Genomic DNA, 21524 nt, shown 5'->3' with positions numbered 1-21524 from the left:
CTGCTGAAAAATACAATGTAAAAAATGTTTTTAAACGTTTTATTTTTTACATTTTCTCTATATTATGAAAACGCACAACAAAACATTTAGGTTGTAAAACATTTAAACCTTTCAGGACCAGACTAATTTTTCGCTTTTATGTTTTTGTTTTTTTTGCCTGTGAATGGGGTTTTGTAGTGTGGATTTTGCACCCAATAAACCACAACAAATGTGTGAACTTCTGCACATGGGTGTATTACAGCTCCATACAACTTCTAAGTTGTAATAGGGCACTTATAGATTTATATGGTGTCCTGCTGTACCTCCACATTCCTCCCATCTTATATAGAGTAAATTAATCCAACAGAAAAAAAAATAAAAAAATCACGGCATGCTCCATCAGATGCTGTATTTCAGTGACTCTTCTAGAGGCATTGTTGTTTTTTTTTCCACCTTTGGAGAGAATATCGCCGTAGTACGGCGGCTCACGGTGTATTATATGTTGGTGCGCAAATCAAGTCTGCAGGGACCCTGTGTGCCAATGTATAACATCCAACACATGGCTCTCATACTGCATTATGCAAGCTCTGCTAAAGTGCTCAGCTGTGTCTCAACCAGATTGACGGTTTTAAGCAGCAACCAGTAGAATCGTGCATTCAGCTCTGTTCTATTAATATAGGCCGTAACTCAAGATGCATACAGGATAAGTAATGCAAAGTTACTCAACTTATGTAATTATATCTATATATGCGCTATAAATAGTGTTCGAAGGTGAACATATGCATTAATGTTGATTTTATGCAGTTAATTTTGATAAATTAATATAAATGCAAAGATATTAAAATGAGCCACATTGTTTTACATCAACCTTTCAGATAAAGTCTCTTAGTGTCTCCTTCTAGATACTCCTTATTGATTTGCAAATAGAAAAAGTTTAGAGTATCATGAGGATGTTTCTAAGGGCTAAAGGTTTAGCTGATATCTGGAAGATAGAGTGATGATGCATGAAATCCTTCCCGTGCTTTTCCAAAGCAGGATAAGATCATATTGAGAGCGGTGTTCACTGTCAGCTGAGCATCGCTCTTTGTTTCTCCACGAGATGGGTTGACTTCCATCATATCCACGGCAGACAATAAACCTGCGTTGTACAAAAATATAAATATGAATTTAGAATTTTAAGTTAAAGGGGTAATGCCACAAAACCACTTGCAAATTAAAATAGAGGCAATCCGTGTATATGTAGCTGTCTAATCGTATTCATCATGAAAAATAACACAATCGCTATTTTTTGTTATTTTTGATCTATGCTTTCTTTAGCCCACTGCTTTCTGTGCTATGTTGCTGACTTCAGGGCGGGCAGCACAGCCGCACCACGTGACCCTCCTTGCTGTATTTTCCCAGCAACTCCTTGCGGTCCAACACTCCTAACTCCGCCCAACCAGAAACCGAAGGTAAAAATCTAGTGCTTCCTTTCGATCCCTTAAAGCCTTCCCTGCTTAAAACAAATGAATTCTCTCTGTATGATCTTCACTTGTCAGAGAAGTAGAACATGCCACTGCGTATGCTCGGCTTCTCCTGGACAAGTAGAGAAGAAGCCTATGAATATTCATAGAGCTGCATCACCAAGAGGGATCCCTCCACGATGCCGAGGGAATAGAAGAGGATAAGCTATGAATGCGCGTCCGCCGTAGTCTGCTATGTAAGGTGGACGCCGCTTATGGGATTCCTAGAAACTATAGGTGGCACTATCCTTTTCATGGCGCATAGTAAGTTATCTCGGCACAAGAAAACTTTGTATACAGCATTTATATTGCAAAGGTAATACATATTACGTGTTCTTTGCCTTTTTCATAAAATTGTGCGATAACCCCTTGGAAGCAGGCAATGTTCGGGAAACTGTAAAAAAAAATTTGCGCGGTGGAATGGGGAAAAAACAGCGATTCTATTTTTATTTTTTTTACATAGTTTTTAAGGCGTTTACTGTGCGGTAAAAACGATATGTCTTTTTATTTTGCGGGTCAATACGATTACAGCGTTACCAAATTTATACTGTGTTCTGCTTTTGTTTTGTGTTGCCATATTCTGGGCGTCATTTTTCAATGGATAGAGCGGTGTGACGGCTTGTTCCTTGCAGGGCGAGTGGTCGTTTTTATTGGTACCATTTTGGGGTACGTGGAACTTTTTGATTACTTTCTATTTACATTTTTTTGTGAAGCGTGGTGATCAAAAAACGTTTGCACTTTTTAGTAAATAAATTTTTTTTGTTTTTAAAAAAAAATTTGAAACATGTTTTTACTTTTTTCTTCCTTCTAGGAGTCTTAAACTTGTGAACTTTGGATCGAACATGCATGGATCGAACTTACGTATTGCAGTGTATTGACTTTATCTGTGCTCTATTATTAAGACTTGCCTCTTGAATGGCTTATTAATAGAAAACAGAAGGCAGACCTGGAGGCCTTTGATAGGCTTCCAGGTGCCATGGCAACCAATCGTAATCGTATGCTAGCGGTCACCAAGGGGTTAAGTTAATTTTTGAATTTACATTTTTCTATATTCTATGTAGCTAAAGCCTTTTTAATTGTTGTCCTTATTCAATTAAAATTAGAGGCATAGTTTGAATATAGTGAACCCCACAGCAAAACGTTTCCACCTAACCACAAATTACGTCCCGTGCTACTGTATCTAGTGCTTACATTCTATATTCATATACATTCTAAACTATATTCATGTTGTATATTTAAATAGCTCTATCTTCTGGAACTTCACAATTAGGGATTTAAAAGTCCTAATTCTTGTTTCCATGTGGCTGGGTGGACTATTGGACACCCAAGATGTTCAGGCCCAGTTGTGACTGCTGCCTGTTCAACCTCCTATAGTTTACCTTCTGAGTATAATTACTTCTATTAATGGGGTTTTCCCATAATCAATATTGATCATCTATGCACAGAAATGGTGATAAATATCTGAATATCTTGCCGTTCCTGGGAGCCCCATTTGAATGGAGCACCTTGGAATGGCAAGGTATGCCCATTCTTGTGATTGGTGGGGGTTGCAGCGGTCGGACCCGTACCGATCAGATATTTATTACCTATCCTGTGGATAGGAGATAAATAATGATTAAGGGAAAACCCCTTTTTAATATATTTACAATTTAAAGTGGCTTTAGGTCAGGATCACACACACTGTTTTGATTCATGTTTTGACTCCGTTTGTTTTCTTTGTTTTGTTGTTTTTTTTAGCCAAAGCCAGAAGTAAAGGTATAAAGACTGATGTATTTACTTTTCTTTTGTGTTCACTCCTGTATTTTGCTTAAAACAAACTGCACCCAAAACTGTGTGTGAGATCTTGGCCTTAATGCTATTTCTTTAACCTTAATGACAAGGGTTGTGGGTTTTTTTTACCATAGAGGCAGCACATGTGGCTTCTATGGAGCCATTGTAGAGACGGGGTCACGGCCCTTGTTGGTCCCCTACCCTTTGCTACTGGTTGAGAACCTGTGTACCTTCTCCACAGGAACTTCCACTAAAGGGTAAGGAATAGGCCTGAGGGTTATGGGAAGGTGCAAAATCCTGCACCATAATAGATGACCCATTTTAATTTAAAGAGGCTCTGTCACCAGTTTATTACTTCCCTATCTCCTACCTAATCCAGTAGTCACTTTGATGCCGATAACTCCTGTTTTTAAAAAACAAAAAACTTTTATTTCCAAAGTTTATGTTCTTTTTTTAGACGTATTCTAAGTTTGTCTTAAAGGCCAACTGGGCGGTTATTTTCTTTTTACCATGTGGGTGTTGTATAGAGAATTGTATGACGCTGACCAATCTGCGTCATACATTTCTCTTCAGTCCAGCCCAGCGTGATCTCCGCTACAATCGCGAGATCACGCTGTGATGTGACTTCCTGCCGCAGGTCCTTCACCAAAGCGATGGAAGACGGACCATTAGATTAGGTTGGAGATAGAGAAGTGATGAACTGGTGACAGAGCCTCTTTAACTATAGATCCCCCTCTCTCCTATGTAAGTCACTCGTAATGCATTTTGTTGGCATGCAGGTTGTAGCCCAAAGCAAATTACAATGCAGCCTTTTTTTACCTGTGTTGTAAATTTGTTCTGTAATGTACATGCCCTCTCTGTAAGTCAGTCCTCCAGGGACAGGTGTTCCAGTAGCTGGCGCTACACTGGGGTCCAGACCGTCTATATCAAAACTCAAATGGATTGGTCTTTTCTTCCTTTTAAAGATAGTGACAATACATTTTTACATTTTTTTTGTTACTTATGAGAAGAACTGATTTAATAAGGACCTGTCACTAGATCATATTAGTTGAATTGGTTAATTTACCTGAATAGTCTCCCTGGTTCTAGCACTGTGGTTTTTTTTTTTTGGGGGGGGGGGGTTTCCCTTGACCCTCCCCATCCTGAGATATTGCCCACTGTTGTGTTGGCTTTTTTAATATGCTAATTTGCTGTAGTTCGCCAACAGGGCATGAACTACCCTCAAGCTGCCTCGCGCTGATTGGTCAGCATCAGAGGCAGGGAAGCCATCTACACCCCTTTGGCGAACGACCGCAAATTAGCATAAAGGGAGCCAACACAACAGTGGGCCATATCTCTGGAATGGGAGGGTCCAGGAAAAATAGAAAAACAGCGCTGAAATCAGGGTGAGAGTGCTATTCAGGTCAGTAAATCAGTTCAACATATATGACCTAGTGACAGGTTCTCTAAATGTAGTCCATGCAAAAAAAACATTATTTTTGTGATACACATCCAAGTTTTACGTAGTCACTTCAATTAATATATTGTACAGTTCCTAAGTGTGATATCATCAGACTACTCTAGTCATCATTTTTCAAGTCTACTGTAGTATCAATGTTTCCATCTATTTGAGAAACCTCAGGCCCTTTTTACTCGATAGTACAGCTTGAAACTGCATCCTGACACTTAGATCCCTCAAGTCTTGGGGATTTTCAAAAGAACTATATGACCATGGCTCCAACTTCCTACTATATATACACATTGGGCATAAAAAGGGTGTGGCCTAAAAGTTGCAGTGCAACTTGTTTACAAGATTCATCCACATAGGTTGATCCATGATGATAATCAATATAGCCTGTATGAAATTAGCCGCATGTAGACAAACAATGCCCTATGTAGCACCTGTCTTAAAGATCAGCTCCCGATTACTGTGTAAGGCCAGTATTATACGCACCGTTTTGGGGCAGTTTTTTTTAGCCAAAGGCAGAAGTAGATCCAAAAGGAACGAAAGGTATAAATAAAAGATTGATGCATCACTTTTCTTTTGTGTCCACTCCTGTGTTTGGCTCAGAAACTGATCCAAAAACTGCATTAAAACGGTCTGTGTGATCCTGGCCAAATACAGAGCTGTGGTCAGTCGTGTAGGCTCCATGCACACTGCTCAGCTGTATGATTGAGATCTAATAAAGTAATGCTTCAATACCTCTGTCCTTAACCTAATCCGTGACGCCAGAAATCTACACGCCAAGATTTTCGAACTCCTATAATTGTTACTTATTTGTTATTGCATTTGGTTTCAACTTCACCTTCTTGAGCCAATTAAAGGTTATTTTGTTAATTTTATGCTCCTGCACTTATTTGACATGTTGTGACATTTTAACCAGTTTCGCTACTACACCATTACATAGTTTGTACGGTTGAAAAAAGACACATGTCCATTATTGCGCACCTTTCCTACAATATCACCATAAGTCACTTTACAATATTGAAGCTAGCACCACACCCCAATTTACTTTTTATAAATATGACTGTTCGAGAAATACGTGACAATATCTATGATATTAAAGCGGAAACACCAAAAGTAGGAACTATAGACCAGTCTGTTAAGGTCTTTAACATAGACCTTGCATGACAAAACTACTGAATGTAATTTTTTTTTTCATATATCTCCATTCGCATTCTTACCTTCCTACTAAGTATTCAATGGTTTCTTCCATCACGTTGTTAATTGTCAGTCTATCCACATCAGACATTGAATATGACTTTATGCCCAGTGTCTTCAGAATTAAACTATATAAAAACATATAACATATATGTCGTCAGCACATGTTTTTATCTAATGACCATTTATACAATACTTTTAGTTGTTTTGTTTTTTCTCACTCCCGTCTCCAGGATTTCTCTCGTGCTGCACCCGTCCTCTGGAATGTGCTACCCCAGACAATCAGATTAATTCGCAATATCCGCAGTTTTAAACGTGCCCTGAAAACACATCTGTTTAGACAGGCCTATAACATTCCCTGATCTGACTCCTTTCCATGGCCCTCCATTTAGATTAGTCATCAGAATAAGATTCCCTCACACTCCTTCACTTCATGTCCGTCATACACGGATACCGGCTGGTGACCGGCTCATGCAGCTTTATGTCACCACCCCATGTGTATAAAAATGGCTGGACTATAGTACAGAACAAACACAGTTACACTTTGTGTCTCCCTTATTTCCTCATAGATTGTAAACTCTTGCGAGCAGGGTCCTCACTCCTCCTGTTTGAATTGTAAATGAACTTTGTCACTATGTTATGTCTGATATTGTTTTTCATGTTCCCTCTAAATTGTAAAGTGCTGCGTAATATGTTGGTGCTATATAAATAAAGATGTTTATTATTTTGCATTTGTTTTTTGCTGGATAGTTACTATTTTGTTACTGCAGTATTTCTTATTCCTGTGGTATTTTTCCTTGTTGACTGCACTAGGAACAAACGTGACAAAGAAAATGCATGGGAAAACTCAATGTGTGATTCTTAAGGCCCTTTTATACTGGTTGATTATCGGGTAGACAAGCGTTCATAGAACACTCGTTCACGATAATTGCCCTGTGTAAACAGGGCAGCGATCAGAAGATGAACGAGCAAACATTCAATCATCTGTTGGTCGTATAGTTTTAAAAAAGTGAAATATTATCATTGTCTGAAGCACATTTCCCTGTGTAAACAGGGAGACGCGCTGCCGACATAACATATGGGGACGAGCGTTCGGAGTAACGACCGCTCATCCCCATCCATAGCTCCGTGTGACAGGAGCAAACGAGCGCTGATCAACGATGTCTCATTGGTCGAATATCAGCAGGTGTAGAAGGCCCTTTACATGTGGTACCACAAACTTAATTTGCCATAAAAAAAATCTTACTATCTAAGGCCTCATGCACACGACCGTATTTTTGTCCACCCGTAAATACTGGCGTAAATACGGGTCCTTGGTCACATGTATTGCACCAGTATTTACGGACCCGTGCCCGTAAATACGGGTCCAGTGTCACCCATATTCCACCCGTATTTACGAGCACGTTTTTGGCTGCAAAATTGCACTGCACTAATCGGCAGCCCTTCTCTCTATCAGTGCAGGATAGAGAATAGGGACAGCCCTTTCCGTAATAAAAGTAAAAGAAATTCATACTTACCCGGCCGTTGCCTTGGTGACGCGTCCCTCTCTTGACATCCAGTCCGACCTCCCTGCATGAACGCGGCAGTCCATGTGACCGCTGCAGCCAGTGATTGGCTTGTGATTGGCTGCAGTGGTCACATGGGCTGTAACGTCATCCCAGGAGGCCGGACTGGAGGAAGAAGCAGGGAGTTCTGGGTAAGTATGAACGTCTATTTTTACAGCTTTATCTATATTGTGATCGGTAGCCACTGTCCAGGGTGCTGAAACAGTTACTGCCGATCGTTTAACTCTTTCAGCACCCTTGACAGTGACTATTTACTGACGTCGCCTAGCAACGCTCCCGTAATTACGGGTGCACACACGTAGTCACCCGTAATTACGGGAGTCCCATAGACTTCTATGGGCTGCCCGTGCCGTAATTACGGCCTGAAATAGGACATGTTCTATCTTTTTCAATGGCACGGGCACCTTCCCGTAAGCATATGGGGAGGTACCCATGGCCAATAGAAGTCTATGGGCCCGTAATTACGGGAGTTTTTACGGTCGTGTGCATGGGGCCTAAGTGAAAACTGCATACAAACATTACTATTTTTATGTAATTTGTTTCAACGTGGTGACGGAATAAATACTATACATATGTATCTATTAGAACAAATCAAGGGTAGGAGCAGCACTGTGATTCCTTGCCTGTTAAGGCTGGTGCTCAGCTTTCAAACAGAGTGACCTCTCCCTGCACAAACGTGTATCCAAAAAAGAGAGATAGACGCAGCACTCAAAAAAACTCTGGTTTATTCATCCAGCACCCACTGCAACGTTTCAAGTGGGTGCTGGATGAATAAACCAGAGTTTTTTTGAGTGCTGCTTCTATCTCTCTTTTTTGGATACATGTGTATCTATTAGGATGGAGAGTCTTTAAAGGGGTTTTCCCATGCCAGATATTTCTGGCATAGCCACAGGACATGCCATAAATGTCTGTTAGGCAGGGGTCCAAACTCTGCAACGCCCACCTAAGGGTATGTTCACACACACTATTTACGGACGTAATTCGGGCGTTTTTGGCCCGAATTACGTCCGAAATAGCGGCTCCAAAGCGTCGGCAAAACATCTGCCCATTCATTAGAATGGGTCTTACGATGTTCTGTGCAGACGGTCAATTTTTACGCCCCGCTGTCGAAAGGCGGGGCGTAAAAAAGACGCCCGCGTCAAAGAAGTGCCTGTCACTTCTTCAGATGTAAATGGAGCCGTTTTCCATGGACTCCATGGAAAACCAGCTCCATTTAACGTCCATAATGGACGCAGCAAAAAGCGCCTCAACATGCCATTACGGCTGAAATTACGGAGCTGTTTTCTCCTGAAAACAGCCCCGTAATTTCAGCCGTTACGGATGCTGCCATGTGAACATACCCTAAGAGTAGAACCGTGTGTCCTCTGAACAGCCGCATCCATCTTCAGACTGAATAAAGATGTGGCCTCATAGAGGTGGGAAATGCCTGTCAGACATTTATAGTATATGCTTCAAGATAGACCTTAAATGTCTGAGATGGGGATTAAGACTTTCTGTAATCTACGTTGTATATATCCACAGAAATTCCTATTTGAAATATCCTCTATTGCTTACAGTTTATGAAAAAAAAATCCTTAATTCTGTCAGTTAACAATTGAACCTTTAGGTAAATGGATTATTAGCAATTATCGACAAAAGGCTGATTTACACAGGTAGAATTGTGCCCATAACAAGCGCCAATTGACTATAATTACCCCTTACACAGGCAAATGTAAACTGTATGGGGACATGACCGTTGATATGATCGTTTGGTCCCCATACAGTTTACATAATGTCTGCACCGCATCCCCTTTTTACACAGGGAGATGTGTTGTCGACAAACTCAATGATTTTCAGGGCAGTATAAAACATGAAATCAGTCTGTGAATGAGCATTTTCTCGTTCGCCGGCTTATCGATGCCCTGTTTGCACAAGGCAATGATCGAGCCAAGCGTTTGTACAAATGCTCGTTCACCCGATCGTTTTCTCTTGTAATTGGGCCTTAAGAAATAAATCAAAACCTATTTTTTTTTGTTAGGGCCTGTTCACATCACCGTTCGCTTTCCGTTCCGGGGTTCCGTCTGAGGTTTCCGTCGGGTGAACCCCGCAACGGAAAGTGAAAGTGAAACCACCGCTTCCGTTTCTGCGTAGTCGACTCCGCTATTGCCGGAATGGTGACGAACGGAAACCATTAGCGATGTTTCTGTCACCATTGATATCAATGGTGACTGAAACGGAAGCTGTGGTTTCACTTTCACTTTCCGTTGCGGGGTTCACCCGACGGAACCCTGGAACGGAAAGCGAACGGTGATGTGAACAGGCCCTTACGCAAGTCCTCCAAACTGCCCTGTCAGTTAACAGCGCATAACTCCTTGTCTTATTTATTTTTGTTATCCTGCAGGTGCATCATTTTATTATTACTATTTTTGCTATCATCTAGGGCTGGGCGAGTAATAGAATTAATTTGATTAATTCGCCATTTCAATTTAGCACAATTCTGGATTTGCCCAGAACTGGGAAATCGCTACAGGCTCCGCCCCCATAGCAGAGGAGGGAAAAAAGCTTTATGAACAAGCAGAACCGCTATATAGCACATCTACTTCAATGAATTTCGACAGTGAACAAGAGCAGCAGTGAGGAGGACACTGGTTTGCTAACTCTGTGTGTAAAGGGGGTTTTACACAGGACGATTATCGAGCAGACACTCATTCCCGATAATTGCCCTGTGTAAACAGGGCCGGGATCAGCAGATGAACGAGAAAACACTCGTTCATCTGCTGGTAATAACAATTTAAAAAGATCATCGTTGTCGACAGCACATTTCCTTGGGAGACGCGCTGCCGATATGATGATAATGTATGGGGATGAGCGATTGGAGTAACGACCGCATCTCACAGGGAAACGCGCTGCCGACATGATGATAATTTATGGGGACGGTCGATTGGAGTAACGACCGTTCGTCCCCAGCCATAGCTTCGTGTGACAGGAGCAAGCGAGCGCCGATTAACGATGTCTAGTTGATTGCCGCTCTCTGCATCGGAACTGAATGGGTAAATGAAGCGGTTTTCGTTATCTTCAGTTCTGATAATGCCGTAGCAGAAAGCAGTGTCCGAGGAGCAGCTTCAGTGCTGGTAATATACAATGCAGCGGGGGTTTACTAGTTGTGTAGTACTGCTGATAATAAATCTAAGACTACATTCACACGAGTGTGACAGATTTACGCGCGTAAAAAACGCACGTAAATCTGTCTCTGTCCGTTGCATTATTGCACCAGTGTGCTTTGCGTGTTCCATGTGTTTTTCATGCACTCGCAAAGCGCTTTGTATGCTGTCCGTGGTTTTTACGCACTCATTGACTTCAATGGGCATGTAGGTGCATGAAAACGCACCAATATAGGACATGCAGTGAGTTTCACGCAAAGCACTCTCTGCGTGAAAAGTCACGCATGTGTAAATAGCCCCAATTTGAATGGGGCTGTGTGCTGAAACAAGATTCACGTTCGTGTGAATGGGCCCTAAGAGACTTGCCACAAAAGTTATGTCCAAAGAGCAGTCATAGATCACATGTAGACTTTGGGGATAATTTATCCACCTTTCTACACCAGAAAAGTCACAAAAGGGCCCAAAAGCAACAATTTCCAAATTGCGACTTGCCCTTTTTGCACCACCCACAATACTTTTTGTAGAAAGGGGTGTAACCTCTGGGAAAGCGCGTGGCCATCGCGGCCCAACAAATTTATTATAGTTTACGCCAGGCTAATTGTAACATAAGGACAAGTTAAGCATGTATGTCTGGATCTTTTCAGGCGTATGTGCTAATCGTAGGGAAAAAGTGATGTGAATGGGACCTTATGTGTATTTTACCTGAGGTGTCACTGTTCTCCTGCTGCTCATATATCCACAACACCATATATACTGCATATTGTTTGCTAGCAATGTGCAATATATATATCCTATCTATCTATCTATCTATCTATCTATCTATCTATATATATATATATATATATATATATATATATATATATATATATATACATATACACACACACACACACACACAGTCTTGGTATTTTTTTTCTGTTTATTTACCAAAAATCTGAAAATCGAGATTCAAATTGAAAATCGCCCATAGTGTTGAAAAAAATCTAGATTCTATTTTTTGGCAAAATCACCCAGCCCTACTATCTTCTAATTTTTTTTTTCTTGAATCTAGTAGAAGCATAAAGCTAGTATGAACATCATGGAAGATTCAATTTTTGTACAGCAGAACTTCCTGCGACCACTTCAATACTTGTACAGAAACAATGGTCTCCTACATGGGAGTAGATGTGTCAACTGTAAAGGGGTATTGTAGTTTTGAATCTCTAAAATATTATTTTATAACTTTCTCTCCCTAAAAGGGAGAAAGAAAACAATATGTATATAAAAAAGTGCTATTTTAAATAAAGTCGATTGAGTTACATCCTCTATTGAGATTACCCCTTTAACTAATACTGCCAAAGTGATACACTAAGAGGGCTACAAGAAAGGAAATAACCGTGGATTTTGCTCAGGTATGTTATTCTATTTCTATTTATAATCTATTGTATGGAATTACTGAAATGTATATAGTCTTTCAAGAAAATTGATGTTCTAACTTCAAAATGAACTTACTGTTCTCCAGGGTCCACATCTCTGAGTCCTATGTAGACTATGTCTTTAGCAGACAGGCATGGCCTCAGCCAGGAAAATCCTGGGATGTCGGGCACCTAAGAGACAATAACATTGTTTTATAAGTTGTATAACTAATATAAACTAAGGTGAATTGCTTTTCCATTTACTGCATGCATTATATAGTAAAATGTTTTAATAGTCAGCAAGTCTAGCACAGAAAAGTATTTTTTATTACATCTCAAAAATTGTATATTCACCCAGATTAGTTTATAATATGACTAGTGTCAGGTCCTTTACTGTTTACTTTATTATACTATTTGGACAGTTAACATGGATGTCGCAATTCTGTCTAGCGAGATCCTGCAAACTGTCCCCTGAAGTGCTTTTGAAATTGGACACAACAAATGGCGAAAGTGGACAAATATTTGTCTTAAAAAAGAAAGGAGTGTAAAAAAAAACAACATACAAACAAGTCAGATCTACTTTCCCACAGTACTCTAGTACAGTACTGAGTAAGACCAGAGGACATAATGATAACACACAAGTCATTGATTTACCTTGTTTTGCAGTTCCTTTATTAGGAAAGAGACTGGCTGTCCATGAAGGTTGCCACTGGGTGATGTTGAGGGAGTGTTGATATCTGCGTGGGCATCCACCCAAATTACGCACAGATCAGGGTGTACCTTAGCATGACCTGCAATTGTCCCGACTGCCAAGCTGTATCAGCACAAGCAAACGGTAAGGGTAAATAAATAGAATGTCACAATATATATTGACTTGGGACATCTAGTCCATTTGTGGCTACGGTTTTTTTCTGTTGGAACATCATGTGACAGATTGATTATGAATGTTCTAATTAAATGAACAAGTTCCATTTTTACTGCGTTAGACATCAAGGCTAGCCAGCCAAATATACTGCATAACAGTATGGATGTTTTTATTATATTTTCACTAGTGTCACGTAAGGTCTCCTTGTCTATACCATGAAAGATGCAGGACGCCAAGGGAATGTTGTTTTTTGTTTTTTTTTCAACATGTAACCATGCAGCTACCCTCAAGGTGAATAATACAGTTCTTTTTTTTTTATTATTATAATAATTTCAATCACTTAAACAAGGACAGACCTGTGATCACCACCAATGGTCAGACACACTCTGCCAGACTTCTTGACTTCTGCGACTGTATTAGCTACTTTCTCAGTAGCTTGGCCAACAGTCCGGGGATTCTTCACATTTTTAAATGGTTCATCATTGGGTAACTCAGAAAAATGAAGATCACCAAAATCCTTCACATCATATTCTGTGACAAAACAAAGTAACTTCAGATTGAGGTTATATTAAAGAATGGTCTGGGTCATGGAAAATTGGCATAATATCTGTTTAAGGGTAGGAACAGAGGAACGTAGCTGCATTTGCTGGTAAGATTTCCATCTAACACATAGAACGTTTTTGACATTGGTGAAGAATGAACAGTTTTAAACATATAGCAGTATTAGCATTGACTGCTTGTCATGTCAGAAGTAGCAAGGAGACAATTGTGTTTCACAGCTTTGTATAGCAGTATACCTCTATCAGGATATGGATATATATATATATATTTTTATTTTTTATTTTTTTTATTTATTCTTTTAAATCGTATTATAAGAAGACCCTTAGAAAAGCTTTGATCTAGAAAAAATATTTTACAGCAAGCAGATGACACCAACTGTCTAACTAAGAGACACACCATACGATTATCATTAACCTTTAAATAAGAAATGTATGGATTATTGGGCGTCTGCTACTCAACTCTCAATTCATGTAAACATCAATGATACCATTTGACCCCTTTATGATCAGGTGATTTTTACCCCGTAATGACCAGAAACGATATAGCCTATATGTCGGATTAAAGACTATATATTTTTCATTTCATAGGAAATCCAAATGTTTGTTTTTTTTCATCCGCACATAGGGCACTATTTCCATGTTTTGGTATTTTTCAACAAAAATACCAAATTTATTTTTAGGATTACTGGGAACAATTATATATATATATATATATATATATATATATATATATATATATAGGAATTAAAAAAATAGGCAGCACTCCACAACATAGTAGTCAAAAAGTGAAAAACGTTTATTCACCCATATGCAAGATTGCATATGGGTGAATAAACGTTTTGGACTACTATGTTGTGGAGTGCTGCCTATTTTTTTAATTCCTAAATTTGGACTATTGGTCGTGGTCTGGAGGATTGCACACACGAAACCTTTGATAGAGGTGATTTTCCAAAACCTGTGGTGCGGTTCTTCTTTGCATTTCATATATATTACTAGTTTATAGTGATTATATATATATATATATATATATATATATATATATATATATATATATATATATATATATATATATGTGTGTATGTATATATGTATATATATATATATATATATATATAATCCCTATCACTATAAACTAGTTTGTGTCTCTAAAATCTAGTCCTTGTGTTTATTCCCTGATGATGATCTGACGTTTCTTTTGATTGTATAATATATGTAGGTTTAAAGCTGGGATTACTATAGAAGCAAGCACTGCCTCCTCCTGTATTGTATACACACTGGTCTCACTGGTCGCTATGTATATTGCCATCAAGTAGGCAAGAGCAGTAATCTGGAGAGTCTGGCAGTCACTGACAGGCAGCGCTCCCCTCCAGCAGCTGCACAATTGCTCTTTTGCATGGCGTTTTTTTTTTTTATACACCCTTAAAGTATATTCTATTATTGGTCAGCAAGTATTTCAAAATAAATATTTAGCTTAATATCCTTTTTCTGAATCGTGCGCTAATCGCGTTTTGGGCTGGACAGTAGGTTTCAAATAGTCTTCGCTGTGAATGATGCTTTCCCCTGCGCTCTTTGCCGCCCCATCATTAGTAAAGTACATTGTATCACATGCCTACAGAAGTTGAGGAATAAAAGTGACCATTCCTATGAGCACATTTCTGGTTTAGAACACTAGTTTTCTCTCACCGAGCAGATTCAACATTTGTCTGGAAAAACGAAATCACACCCTATGTACAAGAATATAGGCTTAAAGAATAAAGGTAGAATCCTTTTCATATCCAACTGGAGACTATTTATTAGAATAAATCTGAATAAATCATCGAGCACAAAGACCCTATTACCCAAACAATTACACAATATTGGAATCGAATGAAGATGGTCATCATGTCCGTTTGGATAGTAATAACGTCACTTATATGAAATTCTTTCTCCTTACAACAGTGAATCACTGCGGTGTAAAACTGCACGTATCACAGCATGACGTAAGCATGACAATTCAGGAAGTTTGTTTCATAATATAAGTTTACTGGCAAAATGTGTGTATTGAGTCAGAAAACAATCTGTACCTAATGTACATTATGGAATGAAATCACTGTAGCTAATGGCTACAGAAACGTTCTGAAAGTCATCACAATCACAAATCGGGAATTGGTCATTTACATCACAAAATGACGTAATTCAATATGAAAATCTTTTTAGTCATTGCGGTCTTCTTGTGTACTCTGGAAACACTCTGCCCTTATCTAAGCACCTGCAAGGTTTATGATAAACTACCTCTCCCTCTGAGCTGATGAGATGAAAATGAGTTTTAATTTGCATTACTGCTATACTTATGAATAAATATGAGGTTCCTGGAACATAATTTTTATTAAATTTATGTGAGCCCACCTACCCCAGTAACGCGACCTCAACTGCTAACATTATACTTATAAAATAGGGCATTCTCCCTCTTTTGGGGCCAAGGCTTGTACTCTGGATAGGTAGGAACTATATTAAGGCTGCTCTTAGACGAGGGTAACATGGGTGAATTTTTTGTACCTCTATCACGGAACGCGACACTTGGAGCTCCCATGGTTCATAGGAACGAGAGTTACAGAATTAGAGATTTCTTGGATTAAAAGGGTTTTTGAGGATTAGAAAAACATGGCTGCATTCTTCCAAATACAGCGCCACACCTCTCCACAGGTTTTGTGTGGTATTGCGGAATAGCCCCATTTATTTAAGGGTATGTTCACACGGAGTGTTTTCAGCCATTTTTCGGGCTGTAAACGACCCGAAAAAAGGCTGCAAGATCGTAAGACATTGATTTCAATGGGAAAAACGTCATTCTGTTTCAACGGGCCGTTTTTTTCACGACAGTTTTTCAAAACGGCCGCGAAAAAGAAGTGTACGTCACTTCAGCTGTTTTTGGAGCCGTTTTTCATTGACTCTATGGAAAAACAGCTCCAAAAACGGTCGTGAAAAAACGCCGCAAAAATCCTAGGGTTATGTTCACACACAAACTCAAAAACGTCTGAAAATACGGAGCTGTTTTCAGAGAAAACAGCCTCTGATTTTCAGGCGTTTTTGAAGCTGAAAATGAAGCTTCTTTTCAGGCGTTTTTCATAGTCTTCAATGTAAAATCAGCTTCAAAAACACCTCAAGAAGTGACATGCTACTTCTATTTACTGAACGTCTTTCTACACTCCGTTTTTTAACACTGAGGCGTAAAAAGAGGCCCCGTATGAACTAAATACTATTTTTCCCATTGATTTAAATGGGCAGATGTTTATAGGCGTTCAGCTTCCGTTTTTTAAGGCGTTTTTTGAGGTGTAATCGCCCCAAAATATGCCTGAAAACACTGCATGTGAACATACCCTAAGGGTATGTTCACACGCAGTGACCAGAAATGTCTGAAAATACGGAGTTGTTTTCAGGCAAAAAAAAGCTCCTGATTTTCAGACTTTTTTAACAACTCGCCTTTTTTTACGGCCCGTTTTTGGAGCTGTTTTTCAATGGAGTCAATGAAAAACGCCTCCAAAGACGTCCCAAGAAGTGTCCTGCACTTCTTTTGACAAGCCGTCATTTTACGCGCCGTATTTTGATAGCGACGCGTAAAATAAAGGCTCGTGGGAACAGAACATCGTAAATCCCATTGCAAGTTTTTTCAGGCGTAATTCGAGGCGTAAAACGTCCGAATTACGTCTGAAAACAGTGCGTGTGAACATACCCTAAGACTGATGAGCTGCAATACCAGACACAACCTATGGACAGGTGTAACGTGTTTTTTTTAATAAAGCAGCCATGTTTTTCTAATCCTGAACAACCTTTTTAATGGCCCAGAATTTGTAACTTCCTGTATTTTTAAGTCTGCTCCATTGCTCCTAGAACTGTTTCTATAGAAATCATCATGTACTGTACTGCATAAAATATATTGCACATCTGTATTCCCTACATGTCTTTTCTTATATTATTGGGGAAAACACCATAAGGGTATGTTCACACGCTGAGAGGCATTTACGTGTGAAAAGACAGACTGTTAACAGCTGCCTCGTTTCACACGTAAATGCTCCTCCTCGCATTTTGCGAGCCGTATGGGACGCTTGTAAATCTTGAGCTGTGCTTCATTGAGTTCAATGAAGAACAGCTCAAATTACGTGGCAAAGAAGTGCCCTGCACTTCTTTGCCGAGGCAGTCCATTTACGCGTCGTCGTTTGACAGCTGTCAAACGACGACGCGTAAATTACAGGTCGTCGGCACAGTACGTCGGCAAACCCATTCAAATGAATGGGCAGATGTTTGCCGACGTATTGTAGCCCTATTTTCAGGCGTAAAACGAGGCATAATATGCCTTGTTTACGCCTGAAAATAGGTCGTGTGAACCCAGCCTAAGGCTTCCCTCACACAGGGTTATTGTCTGGTGTTTTAAACTGCATGAGAAAAAAAAACGCATGTAAAAATGCCATTGTTTTTTAAACGTAACAAATGTGTTTTTTTCTGCCGTTTTTACATGCGTTTTTGTGATGTGGGTCATTTTGTACATGCGGTTTTTCTTTTAGTTTTTGAAGTACTATAGAATGACCTATAGAAAAAAATGCCAGAAAAAGCTAATTACATATCTAGACCATGCTGCATATGACCCCAAGAAAACGACAAAAATACCACAAACTAAAACACTGTGAACTGTATGTAGACGCATGTTATACTATATGCTTTAAAGTAACATCTGACTGCAGTATCATCTGGCTTTCTGCGATCAAAAACATCAGTCGTATTCGGATTTACCACAAATCGGCACGGATTCGCAATTTTTTTCTGTGAAGTTTTTGCAGGTTTTTTTTTTACAGGTTTTACCTGTAAAAACTGTGCGTTGACAAAAGGCACATTGCAAAATTTACCCAATTTGCGATAAAAGGCGTGACCTCCGCCTCATGTAATTGCCATTTTTCCAGTTGACATAAACTAATACACAATACACAATTTTCCTTTCTTTGATAAATGTATGTGAAAAATGTGATATAAAAATATGTAACATAGTCTTCACTTACCAAGCTCTTTCAGTTTTTCAATTAACCCAGCTCTTCTTATATATATTGGACCTTCTTCCACCCCACCTCTTGGCTTAAAAAATAAAATAAGAGTTCCATGAGATCATCATTAGCTATAGAGAACAACATAGAACAGTTGTATTCTTGTCACACTTGCCATCATAATCACGAATGATAATAAAATATATCTATCCTTTACAGAAAATGCAGGTATATAGATATGTGTACAGCGTAAACCAAGACTGGATTCACATTGTCTTTGGCTGGACCATTTGAGGCTTTCTTTTTAGCATACGTTTAGCAATTGTTACATTACACGTATACCTAATGAGATTTTCATGGCATATACGTCGAATGTGAATTTAACCTTAGGCCTTGTCCACAAAGTGCATTTTTTTTCTGCTTTTTGGTTTTAAAGCCAAAACCAGGATTAAATCTAATTGAGATAAAAAAAAATATTTTGTTTTATAATTTTCCTCTCTTAAACTTGGAGGAACTTAAATGGTGAGAAATATTAAGTATTCATCAAGTAGACGACATATGGCCTTTAATTCTAGCCATTTTTTTTATTATTATAGAAGAAAATTCTCTAAGATCATAACATAATACTTCAACGTGTTTCAAATATTACCATATTTTAACAACAATTATGGAAAAAGTTATAAGATATTGTTGCCATTGATATTATTGGATTTGCCCATGCATAAATAATTTTACTTTTATTGCAAATTTTACTTCTCCTTTAGTGGGAATATTTTGCAAAAACACATTCTTTTTGTCCTATAATGCATATCCTGCTATACAAAATGTGTGCTGACTATTGTTATATAAAGGGTAACTTCAGTAGCCCTAATGAATATTTTCTTATTACGGCTATGCTCAAGTCATTGATCAGCAATGGAGGTTGCAGTTCATATTTCAGATATTAGAGGAAAATGATGGCTGGTCCCTATGGTCCATTATGTTTAAATGTTGTAGTGGACGGTGCTGTGGAATAGTTTTTTAGTTGCCAGATCACCAACAATCTAATATCTATGGCAGTTGTCAGACTAGACACGGTGGAATTTTACTTGTTCTACGTTATTTTATTTATCCTGAACTAGGTGTCTAACAACCGCTCATCTCTTAATACTTTTATTCGAATAGAGTTGAAACGGACAGCTATTCCTTCCAGTAAAAATAAAAGAATCCGTTACACAATAGCATCTGGTAATAACAGTCCAAAAAGCCATGACGCTTGTGTGATAAGATCCTTATCTTTATTGTAAGGTTTGATCGCAGTTTGGCGTTTTTTTAAACTAATCATGTAAATGGGGTAAGAAGCAACAAAAAATATTATAATATGTTTGGTGGCTACAAATCTAGACAAATAATAATGACATAACCCATTCAGGACCTGACAATTGCTGTAGAGGAAACATTTTTAATTAATTCTTTTATTTTTTTAATCGTAGCAAAACCGTTTTCGAAACTTGACCTCATGAAATGTCGCCATTTTCCATAAATATTTCTTATTATAGCTTTGTGTCTTAAATATAAGAATAATATTGGTTTATATCTCAGTGAAGAGCTTCCATATATCGATTTTCATTTTCTTCCTGTATGGTGTCAAATTTTAGCTATATTTCCTATGAATCAACTCTGGCATAAAAATCTGCATATTTGACCAGGACTACTGCTGCATCTCATCAGAATATTTATTCTGGTAAATGAAGACTTATTAATGACCTGATAATTATTGAGGCACCAATGACTTTATCCCAGGTTAGTAAATATGTGAACACTTGTTATTAGATCCTTTCCTGGATTCAGACTTGAATGACTTCTCAAACTTCAAAACATTTGCTGCCAAATTATATCCTTTTATGTATTTAAAATGACCATCACAATCTTGTATGAGCATTTGTAGGTAAATAAATATAATTATATTGTTTATTATTTTATAATATTGCAGATTAAAAAAATATAACAAATTAATGGTGTGAAAAGAGAGAGATGCTGCTACCTGGGACAAAATCTGTTTAGCAAATTTTTTATCTAATCTGTCTGGCTTCTATTTTGGAGTTAGTTTATTGCAGCGACATGCAAAACTATGTATTAATTGAGGGAATACACTCACCTGGCCCTTGGAGAAAGGTGCTCCAATAACTCCCAATGATCTTTTCGTTTTTTCACTCATTGTGCCTGGTTCCTCTTCTGTGTGGATCTGACTGCTAAAATTTTCCTTTTGTACATTTCTACTGTGCATTACTAAGAGGTCGAGAGGTGTAACATCTCCACCCAGGAACACAACTTATGCAATGTGTTTCTTTTGAAAGCATCAGCTGCTGCAATCCTGTATTTGCCTTTTGATGTAGTTCTAGAAAAGCTGACTGCTATGGGACCACTTCTACATTATAACTAATCAATTTCTGCTCATTTATGAATGGATTATAGCGCTAAGAAAAACATGTAAAATACTAAAATAGGAATCAAGTTCTCAGTTAAACATTGGTAGCATCGAACTTAACTTTTTTATTTTATTTCATAAACAAATTTTATTTCTGTCTTACTTTCTACATAAAGAGCATTTCCCTCTAAAATAAATAAAAATCACTACTGGTAAAACAAAATAACCGTTGAGGTGTTTCCTAAGCTCGATATCTGTACTTTCCACATTCAGCTAACCACTATATGCTCTGACCTTCCCATAAGCATGCACTCTTTGCCAAACATGCATGTTTCTTTAGTAGATGCTAGACACCTCTGACAGTGGCTTATTCCCCAGCAATACAAAGGATCCGACTTGTTCATAGGGGTTTTCCAGGTTTTTGTTTTTTTCAGGCCGGGCAGCGCACGAGCACTGAGGAGTTTTATTAATAAGAGGAAAATGGGATGGCCATTGAGGCGTAATAAAAGAATTCAAAGGGGTGGGCATTGAGGAGACTGTGGACCAATAGGATGCCTCAAACCCGTGTCTACATCAGAATTCCCGGGTTTGAGGCATCCTATTGGTCCACAGCGTCCTCAATGTCCGCTCCGTTCATTCTTTGCTTGTACCTCAATAGCAGCACCATTTTCTTTGCATGCATGCTATTCCTCAGT

The 21524-nt window shown here is 38.7% G+C and overlaps 1 protein-coding gene across 2 annotated transcripts; it reads right to left on the bottom strand.

Moving 5' to 3' along the window:
* Window positions 1-453: 453 nt before the first annotated feature.
* On the bottom strand, window positions 454-20818 carry ARG1 (arginase 1). 2 transcript variants are annotated; one of them, XM_075862385.1, is made up of 8 exons: window positions 20560-20742; window positions 18441-18513; window positions 13213-13387; window positions 12646-12805; window positions 12089-12183; window positions 5916-6020; window positions 4071-4207; window positions 454-1117 (listed from the first exon to the last, which is right to left on the bottom strand). In XM_075862385.1, exons 1-8 carry the CDS (start codon window positions 20686-20688, stop codon window positions 951-953), a joined length of 1041 nt encoding a protein of 346 aa, XP_075718500.1. In that variant the 5' UTR covers window positions 20689-20742; the 3' UTR covers window positions 454-950. The 2 variants fall into 2 exon arrangements, with proteins under 2 accessions (XP_075718500.1, XP_075718501.1); XM_075862386.1 differs by lacking the exon at window positions 4071-4207 and having other exon boundaries at window positions 20560-20818.
* Window positions 20819-21524: the final 706 nt, after the last annotated feature.

This window comes from Rhinoderma darwinii, chromosome 4 (genome assembly GCF_050947455.1).
Source record: "Rhinoderma darwinii isolate aRhiDar2 chromosome 4, aRhiDar2.hap1, whole genome shotgun sequence".
Taxonomy (NCBI): Eukaryota; Metazoa; Chordata; class Amphibia; order Anura; family Rhinodermatidae; genus Rhinoderma; species Rhinoderma darwinii.
This window is presented reverse-complemented; position numbering and strand designations above follow the sequence as displayed.